Source organism: Manacus candei, unplaced genomic scaffold (genome assembly GCF_025592945.1).
Source record: "Manacus candei isolate 608988 ecotype Guabito, Panama unplaced genomic scaffold, ASM2559294v1 h1tg000095l, whole genome shotgun sequence".
NCBI classification, from domain to species: domain Eukaryota; kingdom Metazoa; phylum Chordata; class Aves; order Passeriformes; family Pipridae; genus Manacus; species Manacus candei.
In genome coordinates, this window is record NW_026138143.1 from 1,571,353 (window position 1) to 1,596,387 (window position 25,035).

Below are 25,035 nucleotides of genomic sequence, written 5' to 3' on the forward strand. Positions count from 1 at the left end.
TTCTTTGCCTGCCCACTGCTTGAGTGTAATACAGACTGCTCTCCTAGCTTTGTGGAAGTCTGTTTTGCCAGCAGAAAATGTTGTCATGTCCCTTAGTCTTTTCTTCTTTAAGCTAAGTACTGACAAATAATTTCTTCTTCCGGGTAAGTCGTGTTTTCTGGACCTCTGATTATTCTCATTGCTATCCACTAGTTCCTCTCCAGTCAATGTCCCCCTTCTCCCTTGCCTCCTTTCCCCTTTCTCTCCCTTTGCCAGTTGCTGGTTTTGAATTTTAGTTGGTAATGAAGGATCCAAGCACTGAAACTAAAAGAATCATTATGCATATCTTGGAAGCTCTCTTTCATTTATACCCACGTGTGGGGTGTTTTGTTTTATCATGGCATTGGTGACTTAGATTTCAACTGTGGTCTCCCTGACTCTTCCAGCTCACCCTGGAGAACCATAGAGCACGTTCCCTGCCCTGTATCTATGCTTTGCATTGATACCTACTCAGCAATGTGTAGGATTGACATGTTATTTTGTTTTTCTGAAGCTTACTTTGTAGTGAACTTTTAAATCAGTGAAGTTATAGGGTTTGTGCATAGCTAACATAGTGCACATGTGAAAGAAATTTATCAAAGCACTGAGCCTTTCTGAGCACCCGAATTAAAATCACATTGTGCTGGGGCTCAGTGCACAAAAGCAAGTCCTCAATTTGATAGGCCTGGGAATTGTTAGAGAGATTTTCACATTTCCTTGTTGCCCCTGTTATTAAAAGTTATTAAAAGCAATTGGAAACTGAAGTCCTAATACTTACTGCAGAGCTATCATTTATTGAATTTCGGTTCTTTCTGGGCAGCGTCATAAAACAAGGAATTAGAACAAGCTCCTTGAAGTGCAAGCATTTCTCTCCTCTGTCACAGAAGTGCTCCAGATGGCCACTGAGCAGGGCTGGTGGAAGTGTGGTGGGAGAAGTTTTCAGAATATTGTTTTACCCTTCTGTTATTCATGCTGAACACTGTAACCGAAATGCCATCCACTGTGCTGTCAGACTGGGGCTGCCAGAACAGAAAGACAGACAGATGCTATTAGGCAGTGCAGAATTACCAGAAGGAAAGACATTTCTTGTCAAATAAAACAGACCACATATTAGCTGATAAAGCAAAATAAAATAAATTAGAAATGTGCATAAGCTAAAAATATAAGTATCTACATACACATATGTATCTAAATACCTAGCTGTATATGCATATATGTGCATACCTGCTACAAATACATATTTTTGTATGCATACATACCTACACACATTTATATATTGGAATCCATTGAGCTAGCAGTGATTTATTTTGGATTCTTGTCTTGTCTACCTTGTTTCGGAACATGGTAATAGTCCATACAGAAATTAAATGAGACACAAGACCCTTATTTTGATAAGGAATTACTTCATTTTGGCTTTGACTCTTTCACCATTTTGTAAGGTTTCCTAAATAGATAAGCAGAGACCTATGACAATTTATCTCTCCTTTGTGTTTATACACCACTCTCTCCTTTTTAATTCTCATCTCTCTCTGACTAAAAAAATCCCACACTTAACAAAAAAAACAAAAACAAAAACGAAAAAAAAACCAAACAAAACAAAACAAAACAAAAAAAAAACACAGAGGTAAAAGTGAGATAAGGCAGATAAAAGGTAGTGGGGGGGAAGTTACTTGGAGGCTAGATGCCAAATTCAAGAAGAAAATAAACACTTTTTAAACAAATGTTTAAAGGAATACTGAGTTTTATCAATGAGAACTTCCTGGTCATCAGCTTATTCCCTTACACACCTGGAGCCCCATGGCCAAATCTTTTAATTTGTTTCAAATTTAGTCTGAGCCCATTATCAACTCTCCTCACAGCTGAATCCTAGCAAGTGGTCACATCTGTAATAACAATAGATTCTGTGAATCTTGAAGTGCAGTGACCCAAGCATGGAGCAACTAGGACAATAATTGTCCAGCAAACATTAGTTGAACAGTATGCCATATATTAATTGCCAGTTAAGCATCATTCAAGTAACCATATTTTTAGTTGTTCTGTATTAAATGCATATTTTCATGTTTCACTCATTGCACCCCTTAATTAAAAATTTTGTTTTCTAATATTTTTATAAATAACAGTTTCATGTTTTAACTGTTAGATTTTGCCACTTTAATGGGCAGGAAGCGTACAGAAAAATATATCTATTATGTTCCATCTTTATTCTTTATTGTAGCACATAGGAGAAAATATTGTCTCCTCCAAAGGACTTGATCTTTTGCTTTCACCTATCTGAAATACTTCAGTGATGCAGAGATTTTTTCAGTCTGGTGGAACTCATCTGGTGTCAGAAGCACCCCATAATTCATTGTGCAGATATTAGTGTCATCTTCCCTGTAACATAGAGGGAACTAGTACCTCATCTGAAATGTCCTGAAATTCCACTTGCAGAAAACCCATCGTGAATGGCTGGCTGTAGGGATTGCAGAGAAAAAGAATCCTGATCCCTTTAATTATCAACATAAGTTCTGCATATGTGTGTTCTGCCTCTACCCTTTCCCCAGAAGAAAATATTGATTTTGCCTGTAGTGTTTTTTCCCCACAATGGCAAGTTTTGGCTCCATTTCTCACTAACTGAAGCAACAGTGTTCATTTTGAGATCACCTCTACATCAGAAGTAAATGCTATATTGAAAGAATAATGCAAAGAGCAAATTTCCTTACTGTCTCTTACAAGGTTCTAAGAAAATACTGCATCACAACAACCTGAGCATTTCTATAAAAACTATTAGCTTGCAAAAAAAAAGTATCAACTTATAATATTCTAGTAGATAATTATTGTTTGGCATCTTGTGTAATACACCATAGCATCTTCCAGCAAGATGCTGGCTTAAATGTTCCTTTCATTCTTTTTATTATGTTGTCAGTCAAAATTTTAAATAAACATCTGGCCTGCTACTGGAACTATAGACATGAGCTTTACTTATACTTTTTCTCAGATCATTTATGTTTGCTTTAATCAATGATGCTGTCTGTTTCTGATCAAAGAATAGAGTTTTGGAAACTTGACTTGTAACTGTTTCACAACCATTAATATCAGATCTGTGCAGTACTGGATGAGCCAGAAATGTATATTTAATCTAGTTCAGGCAGGTGAGCATCACTGAATCTCATTTTCTTAAGAAGATTGTAATACAGCTAAAGCTAACAGTTTCATGCACTCAGGTTAGTTTGATGTCACCTGCAGAAGAGCAGATGTCAGGTGGTACCTCAGCTGGTACAAAGTTAGCGTTGCATAGACAGACAGTATCGGATAAACCATAAAGCCTGCCTAGACAAAGTTAATCATCTATTTTCTTTGGACAATTTGAACTGGTGCCTTGGTTTCAGTTGGAATAGAGGTTTTCTTTTTCCTAGTAGCTTGTACAGTGCTGTGTTTTGGATTTACTATGAGAATAATGTTGATAACTCACTAGTTGCTGCTAAGTAATGCTTACCCTAAGTCAAGGACTTTTCAGTTTCTCGTGCTCTGCAGGGAGCAGGTACACAGGAAGCCAGGAGGGAGCATGGCCAGGACAGCTGACCCAAACTGGTCAAAGGGATATATCATACCATGGAATATTGTGGTCAATGTATAAACTGGGGGAGTTGGCTGGGAGATGCCATTCACTACTGGGGAATGGTTTGGGCATTGGTCAGCAGGTGGTGAGCAATCGGACATCAATCATTTCTCTTGGGTTTTATTCCTCTTTCTCTTTTTGCTGTCTCCCTTTTCATTACAGTATTATTGTTGTTGATTTTATTATTATTTCCATTATTAAACTGCTCTTATCTCACCTTTAAAAAAAAGTTTTAACTTTTTTTTATTCTCTCCCCCATCCCACTGAAGGCAGGAAGCATATGAGCAAGCAGCTGTGTGGTACTTATTTGACAGCTATGATTAAACTACAGCAACTGGCAGGTGGAGTTCATACAAAATCAGTACCTTTTCCATCATGCATTTGCACTATTTCTACTCTGGTACTAGCAGTCCTAAAGCTAGTCTGTATGATAGATCTTAGCAGTTTGAAATGGATTATATAAAAATAACAAATAAAGTTCATCTTGATGAGTTTGGTTTCCAGCTTATTCACAATCATTGTCTCTTCATACCTTATCACAGGGTAACACGCAGATATAAGTGTATTCTGCCTCATAGTTAATTCCAAGTATGTTAAGAAGAGTATTTGATTCACAGCTGGAGAAGCACTGAACTGGAATGCTGGAGTAATGGTTTATTTCTTGGGAATAAGTGAAAAATTCTTCGTTATAATGCAAAACTACTTTTTGCTGCTTCACACTATGCCCATGCTCCAGTCTGTTTCTTTTTCTGAAATAAATATGTCCAGTCTGAAGCCACAATTTCCCTGGTAGTAGTTTGTTCAGATCATCCATCAGTAAAGCAGACTCACAGCTTCCAGTTCTGTTAGGTCAGACTGTACAATACCTCTATTTTCCAGAGACTGGCAGATTTTAAGAGATGAAGAAGAGACAGCAGCTGGGAACATGGTCATTGTTCATAACAAGAGAACACAACAAGTCATAAATAAAATATACATTTGGTACAGAGCACACAATCAATTTTATAATTAAGTTACTCATTACAGGGCTCACAGTTTGCAGATCTTGTTGGATCTCACCCAGTAAAGCCACACTATACAGTTGGTTTTAGTGTTTCTTGCTGGACATCAAAATAGGGGTTTTTTTCAGTTTCTCCCTAGGTTGATCACTATCTACAGGCTAGCAGTGAATTGCACAGAGACAGTCCAAAATTCTAAAACTTATCTCAAATTGCATCTTTCTGCTGGATTGGGATACAATATAGACTAACTATAATGTAAACAGCGGTTCTGTGCACACAATTGCAAGTGCATCTATTTCAGAGATCATCCTGTATATCCCTAAAAGGCTTTTAAAAACAATTTTAGTGGTCTTTTCTCAGACTTTTAGTGCAGATGGAAAGTTAAAAGTTAGAGGCAAGTAGGTCTATCTGAGTTCATATTAATGGAAAAACCTCAGAACCTTAATGAGTCACACAAGAATCTTGGTTAAGTCATTCACTTGTAGGAATAAGATATTGAAAAAAGGTACTCAACATAACTTTGGCAGTTACATGTACCTTCTAATCTAATCAGATTTATAGGATTAATTCTTCCAAACAGAACATGTCAATAGTCACACAAAAAGTAAAATGCGAGAAAGGATTATATATGAAAACCTAGGACTCTTCAAACACGAAAGAATCTGTCAGATCAGTTGTAAATATCTGTAACCAAAAAAAAAGGAATCTCATACCAGGCTTTCTTGCCTGAAATCTGTCAGGCTTTTGGTCTATGAGGTAAGCAGAAATCCATCTGAACAGCCAGGCTCAGTGTCGCAGCCAGCGGTTCAGAGTCCACCTGGTGGTCAGTGGTGCTCCTCGTGGATTAGTATTAAGCTAATATTAATTAATTTGTTTGTCAAAAACAATGGGACAGAACGTACTCTCAACTATTGCATAGATAATACTGGAGTGGTCAGTGTGCTAGACTGTCACTCAGAGGAAGTATTACATACTGTACAAGTGGGCTGACAGGATTCCTATATACTCTAACAATCCAGTTTTTGGGGTCCTCAGCATAAGAAGTAATTTTCAGTATGAAGCAAGTCCGATGGTAGGGCCATGAAAAATGGTTTGGAGACTGGAGAAGCTAATGTACAAGTAGAAACAGAGAAGGGTGAGCTTGCTCAAAGTGGAGAAGGAATAGCTATCTGGGGGAACTTATCGTTGTCTTCCATTAACTCAGGGGTGGTTTTAGAGAAGGTAGAATTTTCTCTAAGGTAGGCAGTGGAACTCTAGGAAACATTGTACAGCAAAGGAAATTCCAACTGATCTTAGGGGAAAAATATTTATTGTAAGAGTAGAAAAATAATACTTTATTGTAAGAGTAGTGATCCATTGCAGCAAGCTGCCCAGAAGGACTACAGAATCCCAAACTCTGGAGATTTTTCAAGTCTGTAAGTGCTCTGATCTAAGCTTGAAGTTAGCACTGCTTTGAGTAGCTGTTTGTAGGAAATTACTTTCGGATGTCCCTTCCACTCTACATTATTCTGTTTCTTTAGGACTAATGCAGGAAGCAAATTTTGACCAGGAACTGAAGGGTAGATGCAACCTAAGCAGACTGAGGAGAAGGCTTTGTGCATCTCCATGGCTTGGCAGTGCTACATGTTGTTGGAGCATGTATGTTCTCTGGACAGTGATAAAATTTTGATAGTGAAACATGAGAGAAAAAGGAGCTTGTCAGAGACAGAACTCCTGTAGTGTGGCACACCATGAAAATAGCAACCCTAAGCTCCACTTCCAAAACAAGAATCCAGTGCTGTTTGTGCAGAAATGATGGGTATCCATCTTATTAATTACATCCCAAGTACAAGTGGAAAATCAGTCATGTTCTGCATCACTAAAGCTTGCAAGTAGTTTTCAAGAGCTGCAAATAACTTTTGGTTTATTTGCAAAGTAGATTACAAAGCCAGAAGGGATTTTTACAGTCATTAATTCTGACCTCCAGTTTAAAACACGCATAGCATTTTCTGTTTATATGGTGCATATGTTTTAGAAAAGATCTCGTTTTTCACTGTGCAAATTTTTGGTCATAAAGAATCTAACATAACTCTACTAACATAACTCTAATCAAATTGTGCCAAAGGTTTATGACCTTCCCTGAACTTTATTTCTAGCTTAAAAGTATACCTGGCTTTATCTTCTACTGGTGGGTTGATTTTACGCTTTACCTGCTACAGTGAGAAATTTCATAACAATTTCTGAAACTTCTACTTTCCCTCTAGGTATTTAGAGAATGTAACCAAGTTTGCTTTTTACCATTTTACTCCGGGGTTTTCAAACTCTTATACCAAACATCACTTCTAGAGCTGGCGTCACTGGCAGTGCTCTGGGATTTGTGAAGCCTGTTCAGTGAGGGAGAAACTTTGTGTGATAAGTAGGATTCAGCAGGACAGCACACTTGCAAAATGCTTTTGACTCTTAAGTCGAGAAGATTAAGGCCTCTCGAAACGATCATTCTAAACCAGCTTTATCAGTCTATTTTCTTGAGTCTCTCTCCATGTTTCATTCTTCTTGGCAAGAAGGGATGGGCACTCTGTTTCAATGACAGTAATGTGACAGGCCAAATACATTTGAAAATACATTACATGATATACGTTTCAGACTTGTTGCTGTCTGTTTTGGGTGGAGTGGATTTGTTTATGTGGTTTTTTTGACAAAGAAACCAAATGATCTGTGGGTTTTTTAGATTCTCTCAGTCCCATAGAGGTGTTCGTATTCAAATCCTTTTGAGTCCTTGCTTTCATGGACAGGCCTCTGTCCCCACCTGAAGAGTACTGCCTGAATTCTTTGTTTCCAAGTATTTGACCTGTCATTTGTCCCTATAGTTTGCTTAATGCTGATCTTATGAAGTGATCCAGCTTGGTCTTCTGTATCAATTCTCCTCAGTGATATTTGAAATTTTTTCTTACTGCATGTTGTTTAGAGTTTCATCAAGGATGGTTTCCTGTCTAAAATTCTATTTTGAGAGACATCTATTGATTTTTCATTGGTTTACTGAGCACCGGTGTCAGTTTTGCATTGTACAAATCTCTTAATTAAAATTTCACTCAATCTATTGTGCTTTTTTTTCCCCACACCTAAATTATAAAATGCATTAAAATTCTGTGGGTTTTGAGGTGTATTTTCAGTAAACATGTGTACTCGTTATTCAGAGGATAGAATTACAGAATCATTAAGTGTGGAAAAGACCTCTAAGATCATCTTGCAAGTTAGTTTAAGAAAAGATACATTTAATGTAAAAGACAAGGTAAAAATAACAAGTACTGGAGTTTGCCCAGATTGTGAACTTTGTACATAAAAGAGAATTGGAGAATTTGCATTAATTGGAGAAAAAGCATTTGCTGCACCTAATTCAAAACATTCAAAACACTTCTCCCAGTGTAAATTGCTTCCATATTGTGTGAATCAAGGGTTATCCAAGGGTTATTTGTTCTCAATAATTGGCATTTGAAGAATGTATTTCCATGTCAAGTCATGGTCAGAAACAATTGCCAGGTTCAGACAAAGGCCAGAAATCACTGGGGAAGTTGACAAGGTAGGTCCAAGATCAAGCCAGAAGGCAATCCACTGGGCCTGGGTCTGAATTGCAGAGGTCCAAGGCTGAAATGCAGCTTCAGTGTTGCTCATATGGGAACACTCTGGAAAGAAGCTCCTAAGGAAAGGGACAAGCTCCCAGTGAGGTTTCCCAGCAGAGCTGTTTGGGAGGGAGTCTCTGCTGAAAGCTCCTCCAGGTTTTTCTGGAGAAGTTTCAGTGTCAACTGAGGCTTCTCAAAGAACTGTCTTAGCAAGCTGACCTTGCGAGCAGGGAGGTACACTTCTTGTCCTTAAAAAAGAAAACTGCATGCTGGAGCAAAAGGAGTCCAAAGAATTGACCGCAGGAAAAAACATTGATGTTTTTATCTTCACCAACATGTCATTATCTCTCTGTAGTGTGGGACTTAAACTATGTCAAACCAAGCAAGGGAAATTCTTCTTCATGTCAGTACAGTAATGTAGGATTTTCAAGTTTTTCAGCAGCAAGTGAAATTGGATTTCTGTTTCTACTGTTAATACTGCAACTTGAACTCCATACACTTCATCGATGTAATTCCTCTGCCCTGTGAGTATATAATGATAGTTAAGAAATGTCATTTCAACTCACAGACTAAGAGATTATCATAATATCTTAATAGGTCTTCCATAAAGTGCATCATTAGCCAATTTCTGTTTTCCTTTAGAGAAATCTGAAACCCATGTTTGAGAATTAATATGCCTGAATGGACTGATGAAACAAGCTTCAGAGAGGAAAAGACTGCCCTGAGCTCAGACTGTAGGAGGTGGTATCTTGACAATGTGAAACACAACACCTAACATTTCCATTTGTCAGTCCTGATCAATATGTGTGTCTGTTTCCCAGAAATCAATAGAAACATAGATTTTTACAGTAGCCATGAGACCAAAACCTGACCTACAAGAAAAATCATGTAAATAGCAAAACACAAGCCCTTCATTAAGTCTGACAAATGATCAGCTAAAAAGAGCGTTCTGGTTATTTTTGTTTCACATCCCAGCATTGGAAGCAAGGAAAGCTTTCTCTAGAGTAAGTTGAAGATAACACAACACACATCTGAAGTCAGTTACCCCATTTCCCTGCTTGTCTCCTTTCACACTGAAATTTGTATCACCTTAAATGACTTCTTTGTAGCAACATCATCACTGCTACTGTCTCATACAATTTCTGAAATTTGTGTGCACTAAGCATACACTTTAAAAGATTATTCATACAGTTGTATGATTTTTTAATAAGAGGAAATAGTAGTCTGTAATAATTTACAGGTTGATCTCAAACAGCAAAAGCCTTTTGAAATTATAGGGTTTGGATTGTAGACACATGGAAACATGAAAATGCATTCTGACGAGAGGGTTTCTCTGAGAGTGTTATTCTTTTACATGTTCCATTTCTGTCTCAAACAGCCTCTCCTTAACAGATGGCTTGGTTTTGGACCTCCAGCTTTAGTCTTTATTGGTCCCAGAATGATGGGGTTTGTGTAGTGTAGCTTCCTTTATTTCAAATTGAGTATGCTTGATAGTCAGCCTGTTGCAAACCTCAGTGCTGGGGCTCATTGGGTCATTTTTTCCTCATTTGAAATCCACTGCTATTGTATGGAACGCAGCACATTACAAGTCATGGTAATACCTTTGTGTCATTTTTAGTTCCAAAGGATAGGATACCCTCCAGATTTGGCATGATGAGCAGTTTGGGAGTGGTGGTGCTACCAAGCAAACAGGTTAATGTCTGTATTCATATGTTAGTGCTAGTTGTGTCTTCATAACTGTCCATGCACACTGTGTAATTGGAAGAAAAAAAAAAAAGATGAATTTTCTTAAAAGACGTGATCTGACACAGGAATATCAGCGTTATTACCAAGAATTCATACCTTGCAATACAGCAGCAGAGGCACAATGGAAAGGAAGAAGTAAAGCTGATTGTTTTGAGGCTCCTCAAGGGTCAGTGGGGAAAGAAAATCGACAGCAGCAGCAGCTGCTGCAGCAGTCTCATCAACAAAAGAAAACCCTTGTGCTCCCCAAAACCAATTTCCAATAATGCCACGGTCCATGTTCCTTATGAAGTGCCAGATATTAAGTTCTCATGGGTAGAGAGAAGCCTGAAGTCCTTCTGGCTCTTATAATGGCTTTTTTCTTTCAACTTTACTGCTTGGGGGCAGGGACCAACATTTCGAAAGGAAAAATGCTTGCAAGTGGTATGGGACCTCCAAGGAGAAAAAGCTTTCGTCAGTTCTGCTCTCCCAGAGTGTAGGTTAATTTACCTTGGGATCTTGTTAGTTTTAGTTCCTTTGTTAGCAAAATTATGGCATCAGCTCTTAAGGACTTGTCATATTTAGCTCCATGTAGGCTAGACAGTCTGTGTTGAATGATGTAGGTACACATAAGACTGTTACCTATTTTCTTTTCCGCACAGGTTAAAGGCCCTCCTCTGTGGGTGTGTGAAGCAAGATCCCAAGAATTATTTAGCTATTCTAAATATATTTAAGGAATGTTGTGATTGTCTTCATTATATACTAGCATCAAGCAAATTAATCTAAGAATGAGATCATGATGTGATTCTGTGATACCACTGTAATTGCCATAACTTTTTACAGAACTTACTTTTGCTTTTGCCCTGTTGCCACTTTTTAGACTCAGTCTGATGTAATAGTTTCAGTTTGATTTTACAATCCCTGTAAATCACATTATTTGTAAGTGTAGTCATTGTTTTGCTGATAACCATAATTTCTGAAATCTTCCCAATGAGACTCTGACATTAAATGAGGTTATGGCTACAGAAAATTTCAAAATGCATCACTTTACTGTTGAAATATCATAGATGAGTTTCTGGGCTTTTTTATATCCTTTTTAAGAAGTTAAATAAATTGGGGTCTTTAGCTGCATCAACCTGCAAAATTTCGGTGTTAATGGCTACATGTATGTGTGTATGCTGTTTACCCATCCATCAAGTCTGGGTAGAGATAAGTTTATACACTTATCACAGAAAAACATTCCCCCACTTTAGCAAAATCATGGAATACTTTGATGTATTGTTAGCATGTTCTTTGCAAGACTATGACATGTACATATGCATTTTGTCATGACCTGGCTGGGCAAACTTCAGGGTGAGTCGTAAGCTTGTTGTAGACTTTCCCATCTTTGCTGTTGCTGGTACCTGTTCTTTCTTGGGTAGTACTAGATGTGAAAAGTCTATTCAGACTGCAGTTACATTTTCTAACTGTGATTTTCCCATATGCCCTCCTCACAGAGCAAATGTCATAAGCCTGCTGTTTCAGTACACATAGTAAAAATTATGATTCCTTTTTATTACAATATTTACGTCTGTAAATGTTCTTTTTGTCTCTCAAATGACACTTTACTGTTTGGAAATACTTAGTTTTTCTTTTCCCTTTAGCATTACCTTAAGCAAAGACACTGTTCTTTGGCCTTAAATGATGCAGTGAATTTATAGTACACAATTAATTGCAACACTGGCAAGTCTGGCACACCATGCTGTTAAGGATAGGAGAGGATGTGGTGATTTTTTAATGAATTCACTTTAAAACTCAGCAAATAATAGCATACAAGGACATTTGACAGCTGCTTTCCCCAGCTAAATCTCACCACTGAGACCTGATTCCAAGAAAAATAACAAGTCAGGCTTGGTTAGTAGTGCTGCAGCTTGGAATATGAGTCTTGACAAGAAAAAGAATCATTTGTACTGTACTAGCTTTTCATGAGCTGGGACAAGGAGTAAATCTCTCCGATGGCAAAATAAAGCTGTCAGAAAGCTTTTTCATATGATGCCAGTGGACATCAATATGACAGTTCTCCCTCCTGATCTTTCTATAGGTTTCTAATTCTGAAAGAAAAGTCATCTTTGCCTACATATTTGTGGATTCCGGTGCTGACATTTTAAGAAGCAGTTTTGATATTAGAACAAAAATACAGACTCAATTACCAGGAGTACCTCTGTAGCCTTACTGAAAAGATGCTTACACTAAATGTCTATTATTTGGGAAAAGACCCTGTATCTGCTATTTTATATTTTGAAATTGATATATACATGTATGAAATATGTTCTCTGAGAAATTAACAGGCAAATATACAAGCACACAAGGATACTTTCATATAGTGAAGAACATGGTAATGGCCATCATTGTGAGGCAGGAGCATAATTAAGCAGGCAGTAATTTTATTTCTCAAGCACTTGAATAGGTTCCCTTCTTCTCTGTCTTTACTGGACATTGATGAGAAAGTTTGCACTCCTCTCAGTCAGGCCAATATTTATACACCAAAACATAATCGAAGCCTAAGTATAGTGAGGACTGATCACAGGGGTCTTCTCTTCCAGGATAAGTGGGTAAGCTAGAGCTCCTGGCTGAACACTTGAACATCTGATTCTAGCTCCTGATATTGAAGGTCATGGAAGTTCTTCTAGTTTGAGTTGTGGAGATGGTTATTCTTACCTCACTGCAAAATGCACTACTTTATGGCTGTGGAGGAAAAGGAGACAGCAATTAATCTTTATATGTTATTAAGAAAATAGTAAATAGGGTGTGTTATATTAACATTTACTGACACTTTGGATGCTTTTCACAAGTATTTTCCAATATTTATCTTCATTTTCTCTTAAAATTTTCCATTTATAGATTACTTTTGAGGTATAACTGAATATCTTACAAAGGAAAAGAAACCACATCTCTTTCTAAGTACTGTTGCATTAAAATGCTTTGGACATGGATTTAGACATCAAGTCATATCAATTATATTAACAAGTAGGGCATGATTGAGGGTTCTTTTTCTGAGTAGAATTTAAATCTTAAATTTCCACACAATTTAAATAACCTTTGCAAATAAATAGTACTCTCAAATAGAACAACCACCTTAGTGAGTTTATAAAGAAAACAAATCTTTGAGGCTAGTCTTAGTAAAAGAAAGAAAGAAAAAAAATCATTGGATACTAGCACCATGAAAAAAAGAACTAAATCAGACACGAGAACGTACAAAATGAAAATTATCATAAATAGCAAACTAAAATTTTCAGGTCATATTTCCAGTAAATGCACAAGCAGCTATAAATTAGGTATTCCTAGATTTCTGAAATGGCCAAGGGTTCTTTTAGGTTCTTTTCCTTTTGTTGGTTTCTTTTTGCATCTCTCTCTTCTGCCCCAAGTTTCTAATGTGCTCAAATACTTCATTTGTTTTGCCATGAAGGTTTGGCTAATCTTAACTCTCAGTCATTAGTGGAATGATTACCAAGATACAACCTCTAATTATAAATACTAACCACTCATTATACCTTTCCCATTTGGTTGTAAAGAAAAATTATTTATGAGTTAACAAAATGACAGTAACAACATAAGAATTGACTTCACTTATAATTGTCGTATTAAATCCATTCACATTACTGAGCAAGAAGTACTACTGGAAAAAAAATAGAAAATTGGTAAAACATTAATTAAAATAAAAACAATCTCAATACAACCACATATAGATATTATTTAAGAACTCTCATTTTATTTTAGAAGGTTCACTTTAAAAGTCAGTTTCTACACAGGTACTGTCATTGAAATATGGAAATGTGACCTGCCAGACAGACTCTTCTCTGAGTTCTGTTCTCTCAGTTTCAAATCATTCAGCCTTCTGGGTAACCACTTAATCTGATAGAGTTTGCCCACAATCCACCCGGATTGCAAGCGGTAGCAGAATCTCTCTACAGCGTAGCATCTTCAGTTGGCAGTGTCCGCTCTTGTCATGAGTCTCCTTGGCAGCTGCGTGTTGAGTCTGGGCGGGCAATTCCGAGACACGGGACAGGGGCAGCATACCTGCAAAGTGTCTAATCAGCTTCTTGTTGGTGCTAAGCATGCACATAATAATAAAGATGAGGAAAAATCAAATCAGCACAAAGTAAACTTGGTCCGCAAAGCCTTCCCAGCTTTGACACCCTGGACTTTAAGAATCCGAAATTGGAACATGTGGATGTACTTAATTCATGAGTGACATCAAACCACGTTTGCTCATTTTTCCCAAACACTAAGCCTTCAAAAGCTAAGGTAAATGCCTCACAATGTTCGTAAAAATTATTTTACCTGAGCGGAATAGATACTGCTGATGGTGTGAGGAAAAAGTTGGCAATAAGAAGCAAGGTGAAAGCCATGAAGCACGCAGCCATATTAGCATGCTGAACTTTTCAAACGGTGGCAAAATTATTCTTTCAGTGTCTGCTTCTGCAATGCAATATCAGATAAAATTCCTGCACAGGCGTTAATGAGCCATGATCTTAAATCGAGTTACCCTTGTGTGAGGCTAAAGGTGCTGTGTGTTATAGTGTAGCTTAATGGAAAATGCACATGTATTTCATTCAAAAATAGAAGAATTATGCTTGGCTTTCCACATGTCCAGATTGACTGTTTGTAATTTTTGTCTCTAATTTCATCATTGTATATTATCCCTGGGAAATAGCTTTCATTTCTTCCTGTGGTTAATTTAGGTGTCCAAAACTGCGATATGTTTTCATAAGATGCCTTTGGGCCTATTCTGTTACTAATAAGAACTGGGTAATTGATTCAACCTGTCCCATTCAAAAGAAATGAAGAAGTGAACAAAAGAGTTTTTTGTGAAAAGAATAACAATTATACACGTTGTGCAATTGTTGTTGACATTCCTTAATATTTATTAGGGAACATTTAATATTAATGGATAAATAGAAGGGACACATTAAAAAAAAAAAAAAATAAAAGTTCAATTCAAACTTTACCAGTCCAGTAAATGAGCACCTAATTGTTTGCATGGGAACAGCTAAATGTAGTTATTGAAGATAGGTGGGCTCCCCAGTAAGTAGTTTTCACCAATCTCGTTTTTCAGAGGTTCTGAGTCATTGACTTCCATTTGAAAGTGTTCCTAGTATTAAGGACCAGACAGAGGTCAGGAAACTTTCCTGTAAACAGACACTAACATAAATAGGTAGAAATGTACCCTCTAGCATCCTTAAAAAAGTGAATGAATGATGAGAGAGTGCAAAGAGGTAATAGCAAAACTCGGATCTTTTCTCCAAATCTTGCCTCCCATTCCCCCTCTCAGGCATAGAACTCCAAATGAGACAGGCCATAATCTTAGTAGGGCTGCCAATATTAATTTCTTCCCAAAACAAAGTGCTAGGACTGGGAAAGAGCTGGGACAGAGAACCAAAGAGAGAACCTTGGGTGTTCACCACTGTTGCTCGTTTGTTTACAGAAGTTGGAAAAGGTGCTTAAGAATAATTGCTGGAGAGAACAACCACCTTTCTTGCAGCAGAAACTGCACACTTCCACTCTTCCTTCGGCAGCCATGGGAGTCAGCCAGGCTTTGCAGAGCCTTTTTACAAAAAGGGCTGTCTTTTAATGAAGGAAGAATGAAGAGGCTGGAGGAAAATTTGGTATAGGGAGGAGGTGGTTAATGAAAGACAAGTATTTATCTTCTCCAGGTAATTTACAAATAAATACATCTGTCCACTTAATTGAGTTCCCTAATCTGCGTTCTCTCAGTTTTGCTGCTTCAGTTACCAATAGTGAACAGCTAGAAAGAAGAGCCTTGAAATATTGAAAGCAACACCAGTTTAATTATTCAGTTGCGTTAAAAATAATAAAACCAATTGTTTATATTAAATTCTCAGTAGAATACAAAGTGTACTTTCAAAAGTAATACATTTTGAGACTGTTCAGCGATGTTAGAAATAAATATAATATTGACTATTAAGAATTCTGTTCATACTACATTAACTTTTGTTGAGTAGGGTTTTATATTAAATGAAATAGTTCACACAAAGATACATTTATGATATGAAAAAAAATCACTTTTTTATGACTCTCTGAGAGAATACAAAGAAGTTTCCTTAGTTTTTACTTTTTCTTGAATATTCTGTACAAGAAGACAACTTGACAGAAAAGTGGAAGGGAAGTGGAAAGGCATCCTGATCGTAACTCAGTACACACAAAGTTAAACACTTCCCACAGCAGCCCTTGAAGAAGAGCTGTTTTGTGTCCAAGGAGCAGTTCTGCATCAAGACTTAACTTTAAAGGATCCCATGCAGGCAGAGGGTCTCTGTCCTGCTCCATCTTCTCGTAATGCTAAACCTGGGAGTGGTGCAGGGAGGGGGAAGCACTCAATCAATGACAACAAGAAAGCTAACCCATCACTCAAAATTTATTCCTAACATAAGAAAAGATAACTTAAAAGCCAGAAGAAATATTTTCTGTTACTACTTGTCATTGCAATACACTTGAAAACTTATATATATAACTTTTTCCCTCCACTGTTTTCTGTCGTTAAACTGAATGTATATACTTTTAATGCGTTAAGACCAATACTATTGCTATTTTAGCAGAATAATAATTTATGATAAAATACTGTCATGCTTAGAATAACATCCTTTAATGATCAGTCTTCATATTGTATGGCACAGCTCTTTCTAATTAGATCAGCTCTTTCCAAAAGCTTCTAAAACAGAAAAGAAAACAAAGGGCTCTGGGGCAGAAAGATTTACATTCTCAAAAGGAGACTACAGATGTAAAACAAAAGGTGAAATGTGAGAGGGGAACAGTGGTTCTGTTTCTAAATATTTTTTCCTGCATGATTCATCATTTTCCCTTCTAGTCTTTCTTTTCTATTGCTTTTTTCAGTCTCTGCATTTGCAGGGTTTTACTATTTGTTATGCCCAGTCATAGCGGTGTCTGCAATATAACTTCATGGCATTCCTGATTTGAAGCATATGAACCTTAGACAAAATGCTGCTCATCTGTTTCTTGGCTGACGTGAAACAGGAAGACCACAGAGGGCTGTTCTCATTTGTCTGTCACAGAGCAAATGGGACACAACTGTGTCTCCACACATTTTTCTTTTATTAACCATAGATGGTTAAGGAGCTTCAAAACCTTCTATGGACACCGTGATACAGGATGATCTGGTGTGAGGCTCATCTTATTCCTGTGCGTGGGGTTACGTCCTAATGGGAAGTCTGCCCCACTGCATGGCTGCCACCTAATGAGAGCTGTCTACCAAGATCCCCTCTGTTACAAGCCCAAGCATAATATGCTGGGCAATCAGTCTGTTGGTGATGTTCACAAGGCAGTGCTGTGATTATCGGCTGTGGGGATGTCTAGCAGAAAATGTGCTGAATGCAAACCCTCTAAAATTTTATATTCCCTCCTTGACCTTTCTGGAAATTTTAAACATACATGTTAGTCTTTTCCTAAATTCATTTGTGTAGGTCTTTTCTTCAGAATGAAGAGGCTTGTGTCCAAATGGGGCCACATCCCTAGCTAGTGTATATGCACAGTGAAAACAATGAATGTGAAAAATAGCTCTGGCTTTGCTAGAATACATTGTAGGTTTAAAACTGTGCATCAATTGTCAATTAGATGAGTTCAAACATGCCCCATTTGTGTCTGTCACCATGGACTGTGACAGCCGTCACTGTAGTCTGTAATTCTGCCATCACTTTCATCTGCTTTAGTTATTCTACCTGTTTCTGAATTTTTAATCCTCTTTTTGACAATTCTAAGTAATTTTTTTTTCTGGTGCTTTAATTAGCAGTTTTGCTTCCCAGTGAATTACTTGCTGACTGAATCATGCAATCCTTCACTTGACAGCAAGGGTGTAAACAAAGAGAATTTTGAGTAACAGTCAAAACTGCAGCATTGCCGCTACGTTATAAAAACTAGCTTCAAATATGAGATGGGAAAAAAAATAAAATAGGAGTTTTAGATATCATTAATGCTGTAGTTGGATCCTGTATCAGTAAAATAATTCTGTCATTCACTATGGAAAGATAACATTTACTCTTAAATACTTATTAAATAATCTTTTGTAAGCCAGTGCTACGTACTGTCAGAATTGTTAGATCGTGTTGCAGGTTGGGAATGCTGCTACAGCATTCACATGGCATGTTCTTCTAACTTGCAGCACTTAGTTCCATGACAGTTGAGTCACAGAAGCTAAAATGACCAATTTAGTGTCTAGAATAAAGTCATGCTATTACCATACCCATTGCATTAGCACTAGAGCTGAATGGCCACACTGTGCAGCATAATAACATCTAATGAAAACCTTCAGCTGCCACGAATTTTTCACATTGCTGTATTTTCATTACCTTTGTATGATATTCAACAATTCAAGAACATTGAATAAAGTCAGTGTTTTCAGAGAGCTGTGTATTTTTGGGATTTGGTGTTCTTTAAACATGTGTGCAGATATTTGATTGTGCTCTTCGTCTCTGGAATTTACTTTAGAGTTTGGTGTGAATTACTTTCAACGTATGTCTGCAATAAGTGAACTGGCTATTTTAAGGATAATGCATGTAGTTTTTTGGGGATGTGTGAGATGTGCAAACAGAAAATTATCAAAAGTAGAATACCTATTATGTAGTATTTTTCTTGTGAAATTTATTGATAAGTGAATTCCATGCAAATAGTTTAATTTGATTTAATGTAAAAATACAAACAGTAGATTAGATGAGAGAAAAGAGACATTTTTGAAAAACATGATTATAGGCTGAGCTTAATCATTATTTTTCAATGTGAAAAATCACTAAGATAAGTACACTGAGATTTAGTGAGTTATTCACATGTGTTTGAAGTTAAGCTCATATTTAAGTGTCTTGCTGAACCAGATGTAAAAAAAAAATCTGGTAAGGGCAGTTTTTCAAAGTAGAAATTAAAGTGGAAGGATTTTATTTATTTATTTGTACATGAGAGGCTTAGTTAGTCCAAAAGGATTAGAAACAAACTTACAGCAATATATGGAAATATCAAGTTACAGACCCAATGCCAAGAAATATGATTACATCAAAGTTCAAAACACTTCTGCTAAATTATTAAATTTTTAAAAAATATATATTTTTTTAAAATAATTAAGATGCTTTTGGAGTTTGATAATATCTCTTTACACTTTGTTTTGGAGAGAACATGATGAAGATGTTTGTTTTCCAGTGAAGACAGAATAATTTCTAATTAAAAACTGTTATATAAAATAAAATAAAATACAAAATAAAAAAAAAATAAATGTATCTTTCCATGCAGCATTTGTGTTCGAATATTGAAATAATCCATCTGATAGCTTACTTTGTGAGTTTGAAATTAATTGAAAATAGTTATAGAATTGCACATATTTTCATTATATAAACAGAGAGTAATTAAAAATTTAAACAAAGAGCATGTAAGATAAAAAATAATTAATTTCAATCATTACAAATTGCATGAATTGCAAAAAAAGAAAATGTGTTCTGTTTACCTGGTAAGGTCCTTTGAATTGCTCAGTAATGATGAATTCATTTGTTTACCAGAAATATGGGATGGCTCCAGTTATGTGTTGTTAATATTTGCATATTAAACAGCTAAGCTCAGTCAATGCATTATGGAGCTCTACCTCTTCGATGCATCATAACTTTGCATTTTCATTCCTTGCAGAAGGGAATCCATATACCTGGTGGGTTGGAAAAGCCAATGAGAAGCACTACTATTGGGGTGGATCAGGACCTGGCATTCAAAAATGTGCCTGCGGCATCGAACGCAACTGTACTGATCCCAAGTACTACTGCAACTGTGATGCTGATTATAAGCAATGGTGAGTGGTTTACAAAGTGGTAGGATGAGAATGACCAAATCTCTTCACTTTTACAACACTGTCATTACTTTGAATATCTCTTTTTTCTACATTTCCTTTCTTACGAAAGAACAAAGGCAAAAATATTATATTTGTGATCCCTCCTGCAACGTTACCTATCCATGTCTTCATTTCCATTTTATTCACAGTATCTGTGACTGTCAAATATAAGGACTATATTTATGTTTTCAAGCCCATTGAGCTATAGAAAAGAATGCTAGAATTGCAAAGGCAAGTTCTCACAAGAAAGGCCAGCATTTTAGCTGCCAATGTAACTTTGTCTCCATCAGATTCAGTTATATTACGATACAGTACTAATTTTATCTCTACAACTTCATTTTTTTCCCCGGAATTTCTCCTTCTTGTGGTATTGTTGCTGCATTTGAATGTGAGAGATATGAATTGAAATCACTCATGTATTGCCTCTCACCCTCATTATCCATCTTTCATGAGAAAAATGTGTTAAGAACTAGACTTAACATGTATGATAGAACAAGGCTCTGTATTTTGAAGGAAGCTATTGGACTTTTGTACTGAGGAGCCCAGAACTGGACTCAGCTCTCCAAGTGTGGCCTCACCAAAGCTGAGCAGAAAAGGGTAGCCTCCCTTGACCTGCAGGCAACACTTTGCCTAATATACCCCAGGTTACCACTGACCTTCTTGGCCTCAAACGCTCGTTGTTGGCTCATGTTCAACCTGATGTCCACCAGGACTCTCAGGGCCTTTTCTGCCAAGCTGCTTCCCAGCTGGGTGGCTCCCAACACATGCTGGTGCATGGGGTTGTTTTTCCCCAGGTGCAGGGCTTTACACTCTTTGCTGTTGAACTTCATTGTATTTCTGTGTACCTGTTTCTTCAGCTTGTGAAGATCCCTTTGACCCTCTGGCATATCAACCACTGTTCCCAGTTTGGTGTGATCTGTAAGAAAGAAGTGTGAAAAATACAAAATTAGAGTAATAAAAGAAATCTTTCAGGCCATAAAAAAATTATAGATTAAGATGTGGAAAATCAAATATTTCTAAAGACATTGCCTCTCAAAGCTTTGACATTGTTAGAATAGTTTGTTGTTAGTTATGATATGGGGTGAATTATAGAACACCACAGAGATAGAGAAGTCAATATTAGAGACAGGGGAATCAGACATGCTGTCAAAGTTCAGAGGTAGAATTATACACAAAGTGAAGAATATAAAGTCAGAGGACTCCAACTCAAGTATAGGCACTGGAGCAATGTGGCAGGAGGGAGGTAGGTTTGGTTCTGTGTCAAAATGGTAATGATAAAAGAAAGATATTGTAATAATGATTACAATAATGGTAGAACTAGGAGCACTTACAATTTTCATTGCCTGGGGCACTGGATGCATATCCATGAATAATGGTCTCTGTACCATATGTTGAGTGTTTTCTTTTACACTAAGGGAAATGTGTAGGGGAAATAGCATTGACTTTTGATCTCTTCTTAAAGACTCTCAAAGAGTCACAAATGGCAATTTAATAAGCAGTGTTCTCTAAATAATCTTTTTCTGTAACCTCTACATCCCCATATACACCAAGATTATCTGTATTCTACCAATAAATTGATTCGTACAATTATTAGATTTAAGTCTAAGATAGGGTTGCCATAAAAGATATTCAGCTGTTTACTCAGAATTCATACAAGAATATATTTATACAGTATTTCTCTAAATACATATCATAATTTTTTCAGGACAACTACAGTTTATTACAGGACTGTTCATGAAAAGTAATTATACAACTGGGTATTATATTCTAATCTGTGGTGTGTGTAAATCACAGGAAGAAACAAATGACTTATTATAGTCTTAAAGGGCATTTTGTTCAAAATTCATATTTTCAGTTTGGTTTTGGCAAAATCTAGTCCTTTCCATAGTCATACCTTTTGAGTTTGAGAGTTATTTTGAGAAGTCCTACTTAGGAATTTTATCTAGCCAGGTTGATCAATATCTAAAAAGCAAGTGAGCTTCAGAGCAGAGAGCTTGATGACTTCAAGCATCAGGGCCAGAATATAAGCAGGGCCTCCAGCAAGGATGTACTCAGTTCTAGTGACAGCAAAACAGCTGCCGGTTTAGACCACAGAATCTGCAACAGTTTATGATGAGCAGACAGGTCTCAGTTCACAGATTGACAAAGCAACTAGCCACAGCTGTCACTATAGCTCATCAGCACAACTAATTTTAGAAAAACTTACAGTCCTCAAACAGAAGGGCTGAGTAAAGGCTGAAATGGGGCTGAGAGACCAGGTGGGACTTTTGCCATAATTGCATATCTTCTCCATAGCTGGGAGCACTGCATTAGATTTTAGTATGCATACAATGATGTTCTGCTCCTGCCCAGGTAATGTGGGAAAAGTTGTTTTGCGTTATTTAGGGTTTGCAGGGGGAAGACAGAGTGGGGAGAAGTCAGTAGCCACAGCAGCAACTATACTAGAAAAGGTAAAGAAATAAAATGAGAAAAGAAGTCTGCTGCATGGAAATTGTGAAAATGAAAGGTGAAAAGGAAGAGTGAGATTCAGCACAGAGATTTTTAAAGGAGATTGGGGAGCCACTGAAAAGTGGCTCAGGCTGAATCAGAATGATGTAGTGTAAGTAGAATATTGTCCACAGTTTTTATTGTAGAAATTAGAAATTGTGTTAGAAATGAAGAAAGGAATTAGTTTGATGAATCATCTCATAGCAAAACTAGGAGAATGCTCCCCTGGAGAACTGGATTCTAACCCTGCCTCTGGAACCACATTCCTGCATGATACTTCTGACGTTTCGCAAGCCATTTCTTCACAGAACAGTCAGTAGTTTAATCCTCATTTTCTGGGGATCTAACTGAAAACCCAGAGGTCTACTTTGTGCAATTACTGAACATTCACAGCTGCAACCAGAATAAGGGATCATTCTCTCTCAATGTATCTATGCCATCCTTCAAAGAAAAAAAAAAAGCCTGCAGGAATCTCAGTTTGAGCGCTAAGTATGTGTTCTCAGCCTCAACATCCAAACTGTAGAATGGAAATTATGCCAGATAGTAGCCCATGGAGGTATTGCAAAACTAAGTAGATATATGAAGCAATCATCTGCTGTACTAATGAGCACTATAAAAACTCCAAAGAGAAAATGCAGTCTTTCTAGAAAGATTTGAAATAACACATTAGACATAAAATGGGATTTACATATTGAAGCATGAGAATAAATTTGGAGAGCAAGCAGTGTTTTATGAAGTGAGTGTTGTCTGCCTCCTATACTGAACAATGCTGGAGCCCCCTGGAATAAATAATAATCAGTGACAAGTCAAGGACTGTATCATGGTGATAGGTACAGGATACAAATTAAAGCTCTTTAGGCAGGCTGAAGTGCTTCTTTTTCTTACATTTTGTGTTTGGTTTGATTTGAGTTTTTTAACCAAGTATGTGAGTAATTTTGTGTAAGTATAGAACCAGCTGTGTTAATCATGGGCTCAATTACAGTGTAACTTTTCCCAGGCGTTAGCATACACCATAAGCTTGATAAACCTTGCATCTGGACAGTTGTTCTATTAATGCTTTTTAAAATTTCACTGAGCAGCTTTACACTTGTCTATTTGAATAAAATAGTTGTAGAGCTGTTTAGCACATGCCTAATGTGTTGATTATCATGCCTAGATGGTAGATAAGCCAAATGGTATATATTGTCAGTGATATGTAATTCAAATTTATGTGTATTTGCACACATCATCTAAAATAGAACCATATTCTTAAAAGAAACCCATGTTGCTACTGCAATGTAAGTATTAAGTAATCATTTTTGTCATGATAAAGAAACAAAAACATAGGTGGGAAGAGCTACACCCAAAGTAATCTTGCCAAAATTATCCTTAGTCCAAAATTATCCTTGACTTGTGTCCAAAATGAAATTAATTCAGAGTTAAATGATTCAGATTATATAAAAAGGTTAGTTTTTGCTTCCTAACAAAGATAATTTTTTAGAGAGTGTGTTGGTGACATTCAAAGTCAGATTGCCTCATCCTGAGAGAATAAAATCTACTAAGGTAGTTGTTATTAGTAACAAGAGTTTCTCTGGGTTCCTATTAAACAAAATCATAATCATATGAGTAATTTTAGGTAAAATGTAGGGCTTTAAAAAAAAAGGCTTATTTGAATAAAAACATTATTATTACAATTTAAACAGTTCCTTAAAAAAATGTCTGGCATTGTAGAGACACTCACACTGTACCAATTCTGTATCAATTAAGTAGCAAGTGTAAAGATCTGCAAAGCAATTTTGATTCCTAATCTCCTTTGACCCTAAAGTCACTCAGATTGGCCAAAGTTTCTACACCACAGGCTCCTTACTTTTTATTACACAGCAATCACAGTAGGTCTGAAGACATAATATGATACTGTTCAAGGATTTACTCAGAAAAAGTGCCATAAGAATCTCATTTAGCACTTCGTGATGTGAATGCACTTCAGCAATCTACTGATACATATACTAAGCAAGCACGAGCTCTGATACGAAATAATCTAATTAATATACTATGGGGTAAGCACAGGTAAAAGCTCTAGCCTAAAAGCAGCATTTAACACAAGTAGAGCATATTTCTCACCCAAGGCGTCACTCTGGGGGGGGAGAGAAGATGGACTCAGCCCGTCGACTGATCCCAGCAGCGTCGGTGGAGGTCTCCCACTTTCGCCCTATCTCCAATACTATTTTCTTTATGTTTGGGTGGAGTTTGAGTGGCTCTAGTCAAAACTACTTTTCCAGTTGATGTACCTAATGAGAGGGGGTGATGTTTGTGGTTTGGCACCTGAGGAGGGGGTCTGACATGGTTTTTGGCATCAGCAGCAGAACATCTTGATTCTCCCTTATCAGGCATACTGTAAGGTCTTAGTACTGCAGTGTTCTCCCATTCTGCTGGGATTAGAATGGAGGGGGGCCACGTAGTCTCCACTTTGTTCCACACTATGTTCTGTTTCTCTGAGCAGATGTTTATCATCGCACTGGAGAGCATGTCAACCTCCATCGATACAGGGAGTTGCAGCTACTTTTTACCTTAAAATTCTGAATCCCCTCTAGGTTTAACTCTATCCATCATCCCACAGGTGTTTTCTAGAAAGCTCTGTAGGATACATCCCCCCTTCCCTTCACAACTGTTCTCCTTCAAAGTGAGTTTCAGAAGAAAGTTTCAGGCCCTGGAAAAAGATGACTAAACAGACCTCAAAATGACATGACTTGTTTGACTGACAGGCAT

At 37.0% G+C, this 25,035-nt stretch overlaps 1 protein-coding gene across 4 annotated transcripts in view; it reads left to right on the top strand.

Moving 5' to 3' along the window:
- Positions 1-25,035, top strand: part of CNTNAP2 (contactin associated protein 2) — a 1,217,517-nt gene that overhangs the window by 1,006,341 nt on the left and 186,141 nt on the right. For all 4 annotated transcript variants that reach the window (XM_051768491.1, XM_051768490.1, XM_051768493.1 and 1 more), the window contains one exon: positions 19,608-19,764. In XM_051768491.1, the coding sequence (XP_051624451.1) occupies positions 19,608-19,764 (157 nt within the window). The remainder of the gene's footprint in view (positions 1-19,607; positions 19,765-25,035) is intronic.